This window comes from Squalius cephalus, assembly GCF_949319135.1.
Source record: "Squalius cephalus genome assembly, chromosome: 12".
Classification (NCBI taxonomy): domain Eukaryota; kingdom Metazoa; phylum Chordata; class Actinopteri; order Cypriniformes; family Leuciscidae; genus Squalius; species Squalius cephalus.
In genome coordinates, this window is record NC_137133.1 from 5,281,350 (window position 1) to 5,288,535 (window position 7,186).

Here is a 7,186-nt window from a genome sequence, read left to right on the forward strand (position 1 = left end):
ACATGCAAATATTTCTTAAATATATACATGCACGTGTGTGTTTTTATATATAGAAAATAATTATACACCGTACACACACATATATTATGTAAAAACAAACTTTTATTTTGGATGCGATTAATCGCGATTAATCGTTTGACAGCCCTAATATATATATAGACATTGTGACAAAGTCTTGCTGACACTGTATATGAACTCTCAAGAGTAAGATTTTATTCTTCATACCAAATCTCTTTACATGACAGAATTATGTACATAACCAGTTTATCAAGACCCTCAGTTTAACTCACTGAAGACCTGTTGTAGGTAACATTATTAGGATTATGCATTATAGGCAGGTCATCACAGTCCTGACAAGTTTTGGAAACAGAGAAGAAATATAATTCCAATATCATAAAACTGCAACATAGTTAAAATAGTGAAGTGTGAAACTGCTTTATAGAAGTCTGACTCTGTCTAAGAATAATACAGCTCGTTGTTTCTTGTCAGTGTGTGTTTGTGCGTATGAGTAAATATGAACGCTCAATACAAATATGTTTACACACCACCCTTATGCACTCATTCACATGCCTACACAAACACTTATATTGAGTGTTTATTTTAGTGTAAGGCCATAACTAATAATGATTTATGTATTTACCCTTCATCGATTCACAACCATTGATTTTTATAACATGCAATCCATTTACGTTTTTTTGTGCTATTGTAGTTGTCATGTTTCTGTTTGTGTTTGTACTTCCTCATTGTTCATAGTGTTCAGTTTCTAGCCACTCCTCCTTCATTAGTTCATCCCAAGCCTGTTTGTTACTATGGTTTCTGTCATTGAGTTCATTTGTCCCAGCTGTGTCTCGTTTCCCTCATCTGCTCTGTGTATTTAAGCCCTGTGTTTTGTCCTGTTCAGTGTCTGTCGACGCTAATGTTAAGCTGGTTGTTCTGTCCTTGTACTTAGTCTCCTGAGTGTTTCTGTAAGTTTAAGTTTATCATTAATAAAGTCTGCTGCACAGAAATCCTGTTTCTTCGTTGCTGCAACCAGAAACCTAACAGTAGTTTTATGCAATCATTCTTTGTAACATACATCAACTTGATGCAACCTGGACACATCACCAGTGATGTTACCTGGGGTCATTGAGTGTTTCGGGTCTTTCAAGCATCATACATTCTCACCCAGGCGACCCAGCTGGGGTTGATCAGGCCCCAGCTTGTGTCCAGGTAGCCCTACCCCACCCATGATTCTCCTCTCCTTATCCACAGCCACCTTGAGTCAACTTCTGCTGACTCCATGACCTCCTTGATGGCCCTTCGCTTACTGGCCCCTATGATGCCCAGGATGTTGTAGGCCCTGCAGAGAGACTGGCCAGCAAATCCTCTGCATCCCACCTCAATGGGTTCACACCGCGCTCGCCACCCATTGTTCCGGCACTCCTACACTAGCTCAGCGTATTTTGCCCTCTTCCTCTCATTGGCCTCTTCGATAAGGTACTCCCAGTTCCTCCCAGTTCCCAGTACAGTGAGTTCCAAGAGAATGATCTGCTTGGAGGTCTCTGAGATGAGTAACAGGCCGCAGTGTTGTAGTGGCAACAGTTTCTGGGAATTTCAGTTGCTTCCCCAGGTCAACTTTCAACTCCCAGTCTTGTGCTGTTGCTAGCAGGCCAGATGAGGTGGCCCTGGCAGCTAATGGTGGCTTCTCCCCAGCCCGGACGAAAGCAATGGTGTTCTTCACTGGGTGGAGGCGCTTGCAGTGGCCAATTCCACAGCTGATGGTATTCGCTATGGCCTTCAGGACTTGGTCATGGCACCAACAGTAGCGCCCCTCGCCCAGGGCCTTCGAACAGCAGCTGAGGATGTGCTCCAGGGTCCCCCTCTTCAGGCAGAGGTTGCAGGCTTGTGACTCCACCAATCCCCAGCCAAACAGGCTGGATGGGCTCGGTAGTACATCGTAGACAGCCTAGATCAGGAACCGTATGCGAGGGGATCTGCTTTCCACAGCTCTACCCATGAGACTCTGCCAGGGTTCCAGACTGTGACCAAAATGGTCACCCAGCACAACTACGCAATTTGCATTTAACATTTGCATTTAATCATTTAGCAGATGCTTTCATCCAAAGCGACTAACAAATGAGAACGAGAAGTAATCAAACCAACAAAAGGGAAACAATACGTAAGTGCTGTGACTAGTCCCAGTTAGTCTAGACAGGACATGTGCAAATTTTTTTTTTGTTAATAAATAATTATAATATGCGTATGCATATGCGACCATTTTTTGAGAATGTGCGAGTTAAAATTTGATCTGGTCGCATTTGTGCGAGTGCATGGTCATGTAGCCTACTAAGTTAAAATCACGCATGAATTTTTCTGCATTGAACTTGTTTTAGCACCCGCCAAAGTTATTTTTTGTCCCGCCAAAGTCTTATTTGATCGGTAAGTAATGTAGATGAACTGCAGTGCTTGTGACAGGGCGCATGTTTAACTGATAGAACGAGCAGAGAGAGAGAGAGAGAGAGAGAGAGAGACGGTCGTGCGCGCGCGCACTCTCTCTCTCTCTTCGGAGCCAGGCGAAAGTGTAAACAAGACTTCACCGTCTCCAAACTAAGCGCTATCCCTCGCACATATTAATCAAAATATGAAATGTTTTCTGTGTTGACAGAAATCTTGGATGTCCATGTCCTAACTGCTGGGATAATCACACAACGCGCATGACACGACCAATTCGCGAACTAATGACTCCTTTGAACCGATTCATTTTAATGAATGGTTAAAACAACTGAACTTTCCAACAGTGAACTCAGGAGACGTCTGAATCGGTGTATAACTAATCAGTAACATTTTACAATAAGGTTCTATTTATTACATAAATTACATAAAAAGTACAGTTTGCTTATTCAAGCTTAAGCTTTAAAATAAATAAAAAAGCATATGACTACATTTTTCCACACAGTGCTATCAAGAATCGATAAGAGAATCATTAAAGAATCGGATCGATAAGCAGAATCGTCAGTGGCATTGATATTGAAAAAATCGTATAAATTCCCATCCCTATGTGAAGACAGTAAAATTATAATCAAACATTAAAGAACATACATGTTTTTTTAATAGTTTTTTTGAGAGTTAAAAAATTCAAACATTTTGCTAACATGAGGTATTGTGTCACTGTCAGTCTTTTTACATCAGTGCAAAACTAGGGTAGGCTATGCAGATTAAGACCACTATTCATCAGCATGCATTGATTAATCCCATGGCATGTAGTAAAAAAAAAAAAAAGGTGCGACCAAATCATATGCTGGTGCGACCAACTGAGAAAGTTGGTAGCACCAGTGCAACCAGTGGAAAAGTTAGTCTGGAGCCCTGCTCTGCGGTCCACTGCATGCTCCCATCTTGTCCAGGCTCCCTGCGGCCGCATTCCAACCATCCTACTGACCCGCTCCTCCTCTACTGCTGCCCGCACCTCTTGCTGCAACCGTGATCTCCTTTCCTTCCCCTGCGCCTTGTTGCAGCAAGATGTTGTGCCGCTACCCAGGCCAGCTCTCCCATGAGTCACTGCTTCCACCAGTGTCCTTTGCCGTAGCCGCAACTCAGCTACATCCACCGCCTCTGCTGCCCTCCACCTCTGCCCTGTCCTCACCTCGATCCCAGCCTGGGAGACCTTCAGGTCCTGTGACTCTCTGTATTGCAGCACCTCCCTGGCACGGCCCACCTTGAATTCCTCATTCAGGCTGCTGATAGTGAGCTTCAGCTTGTTGTTCTGGCCATACCAGTCGATGCTGCTCAGGCTTCGAGGTAGACCTAGCCACATCCGTAGAAACCTGCTGACTCTCCTCTCAAAGCCCTCGATGGTAGAGATTGGAACCTCATAAATCAGAAGGGGCCAGAGAATCCGTGGGAGGATGCCATGTTGGTAAATCCAGGCCTTGAACTTGCCAGGTAGGCCTGACTTGTCCACTGCGGCTAGCCAGCCTTCCAGTTCAAGGTTGGTTGCACGGATGGCTGCCGTGTCTTTTAGGCTGCAGTCGAACACTTTTCTCAAGCTCTTCACTGGTTTCTCAGTGATTGATGGTATCTGGGTCGTGCCCAAGGGTGAAGCGGAACTTGTTGGTAAGCTTTCCTTTCTTCAACACCAGAAATCTGGACTTTGCTAGCTTGAAGCACATGCGAGCCCAGGTGGTCATCTCTTCCAGGCCCTTCAGGATCCACCTGCCCCCTGGGATGTGTGATGTTGTCACCATCAGATCATCCATGAAAGCCCTAATGGGCGGCTGGCGGACACCGGACTTGGTGAGGGGACCTCTACACTGGACCTCTGTAGACTTCACCAGCATATTCATGGTGAGTGTGAATAATATCACTGAAATTGTACATCCAGTGATGATACCCTTCTCAAGCCTGTGCCAGTCTGATGTTGTAGACCCCGCAGAGACTCTCAGACTGAAACTGTCGTAGTTTTCCAGAATGAGGTCTCTAAACTTGTCTGGAATGTGGTCCAACCACATTGTACCATGTCTAGTGTTGTCTTGATTCTTTGTTGAACAATTGAGCTGATAAATATCATGTAAAAATGTTTTAGAAGAGTAAACTTAAGAAAGTTATGTAATCTCAAAATGCAGACAGCAAAATTCTGTCTCAGAGAAACAATTAGCAGCTCATCTCAAACTCCTTGCTGGCTGCTGTTGTTCACAAGTGCTTTTCCCCCCAGGTAACATTTATAACCTCTATACACAGTGCTGTAGATCACAAAATTCAGATGGTGGAGGAGCTAGGGGAAAAATGGTTATGTAACATGCATAAATTGAGCAAAAACTTAAAGGTAGTGTAGGCAATTTTTGAGAGGCTTAGCAAACATGAACGCCTCCTCCAAAACACATGAACGCGCACAGTAAACAATTTCGAGGATGTGAACAGCTCCGGGTTGCCAGCTCTTAATTACAGTAATTACAAGATGGCGTGAATGCAGCTTGTTGTTTTGGTTCAGGATAGGGCTGAACAAATAATTGCATTTGCAATAAGATTTTCTAACTGAAATTGCTTGTCTTTGTTGAATAATACAGAAGATAAAGAAGATAAAAAAAATCGCATATTAAATCACAATTGCAATATTGGTAAAAAAAAAAAAATCACAATCAGATTATTTTTTCAAAATCGTTCAGCCCCAGGAGAAACTGTAAAAGGTAGCTACTGTTTGTCTGTGGCGCTCGGTGACTATCTAACTCTGCATGCATAGCCTTACGGAACAAGCTGATGACGTGTGATGTCTGTGCAAGCAGGATGCGCGGAGGTATGGAAATACATGTTGACAGGCAGATAGGACATCCTATTATTGCATTTGGACCTAATGCAATGATTGGAATAATTAATATTTAAACCATTTCTGTCTGCCTACCCTACCTTCAATAAAAATGCATGGGCAACCTTTAAACCGACAGAACAATCTTAAACGGTAAGTTCAATAATGCATAGTCTTTACAAGGACTTTTCACATTCTAAAGCAATCAAATCTCATAATGTCTGAAAGCCAATATGTTTGTACATTGAATCATTTTCTATCTCCGATACTATGATAGAATCACATTGTGATTTTTCATTGTTCTCAGATCCACTCAGAGGTACTCAATCTAAGTTATGCAACCCACAGGGAAACAGGACACAGCTCAGTAGAGCCCTTCCGCTCCAGACAGCCTAGATCAGGCACACGGAGGCTGGTGGAGATCAGAGGAAGACCGAAAGGGAGGGAAGGAAAGGGTGGCAGGAGGAGAGCTTAATAGTCATTGCCCTCATAGAGGGGGGTGGGGGTGACAGTGGCAACAGGACAAAGCATCAAAATGGCTTCAATCACTTGCAGTGTCTCAATCAAATCACTAGATTGGGAGTAAATTGAAGCAGACCGTCACCCTCACTGTCATTTCAAACAGAATGTCATTCTGTAAAGATGACAAAAAGATTCCCATTAATACCGGAAGATGTTTACTCTTTTAAAACATGCATCCGCTTTTTTATTACCAATAAAATTGTGTTTGTCCTAGCTCATTTCTGCTTCATTTAACTAAGGCGATTCTGTAATGTATCTTTTTATATGCTAGAAACATACTATCAACACACATCTCTGGCTCCCACCCTTTCACACACACACACACACACACACACACACACACACACACACATTTTATGAAATAGAAAATGATTGTGTCAGATCAACACTTAGCAACTGTCCAAGGTGCTGAAATACAAATACAGCTGAAAAAAAAAGAAGAAAAAGAAAAGAAAAGAGTCTCTGAGCCACACTGCATGATGACACTTAACTAATGGATTGTCAAGGCAAGCCTCATAAGACAAAACAACCAAGAGTTCAAACTAATTTGGTTCACTCTTATCAGATTACATTCTAAGCTTAAACATTTTGGAAAAGAATCCCAGTATCTTATTAAAATGAATATCCACTGCTAGACTACAGCTTGAAATCAACAACGTATCAAACAATACTGCAGTGAATACGAGAATCTAGTTACACATATAGGCTATAATTAAACCAAGTAAGAAATTGTTGCTATTTATCTATAAACGGGAGTTTTCATCATCTAAAAAGCCCTTGTTCTTTCATAAACACATGCGTTTAAGAATAGCATGGATTTCTTCAACTTTTTATCAGACACACGATTTCAAGTTACGCACTGCATACATGGCATAGACATTAAATAGAACATAAAACAATATAAAACCAACATATGTATTACCCAAGATGTTTAGTGTACAAATGCACACATTCAAACCCATTCACTGGAAATAAAAAGTATTGCTCTATACCTCTGAAAGTCACTTTTGCGATTCGGTCCCCCTTCCCACGAAGCTCCGTGACAGTCTTTAGGTACACCACTAAAGCCATTTCAACTTGGAATGAAGGGGGGTAAAAAAAAAATCAAAAGCCTACAACAGAATAAAAATGTTTCATCACAAAGACCGCGGATCTATCTTGCTGCATAACTTAACCTATAACATTATCTTAACTGCTTTTATTCACTGCATCACAAACGAGAAAAAAAATCCTCTCGTTGTACAGGCTGCATCCTCTGTGCGCAATAACATAAAAAGAGTAATTAATAATTAAAGAGCTTTCATTTTCTCTCGCTTTACAATGCACACGTACACTCGTCAGATCCGCTGCGAGACTCTTTCACTCTGCTTTGATGCGCCTCGCCACTGC

At 42.1% G+C, this 7,186-nt stretch overlaps 1 protein-coding gene across 15 annotated transcripts in view; it reads right to left on the reverse strand.

Moving 5' to 3' along the window:
* otofa (otoferlin a) overlaps nucleotides 1-7,186 on the reverse strand; it is a 75,597-nt gene extending 68,411 nt beyond the window's left edge. For all 15 annotated transcript variants that reach the window (XM_079888902.1, XM_079888904.1, XM_079888900.1 and 12 more), the window contains exon 1: nucleotides 6,790-7,186. In XM_079888902.1, the coding sequence (XP_079745028.1) occupies nucleotides 6,790-6,868 (79 nt within the window). In that variant the 5' untranslated portion in view covers nucleotides 6,869-7,186. The remainder of the gene's footprint in view (nucleotides 1-6,789) is intronic.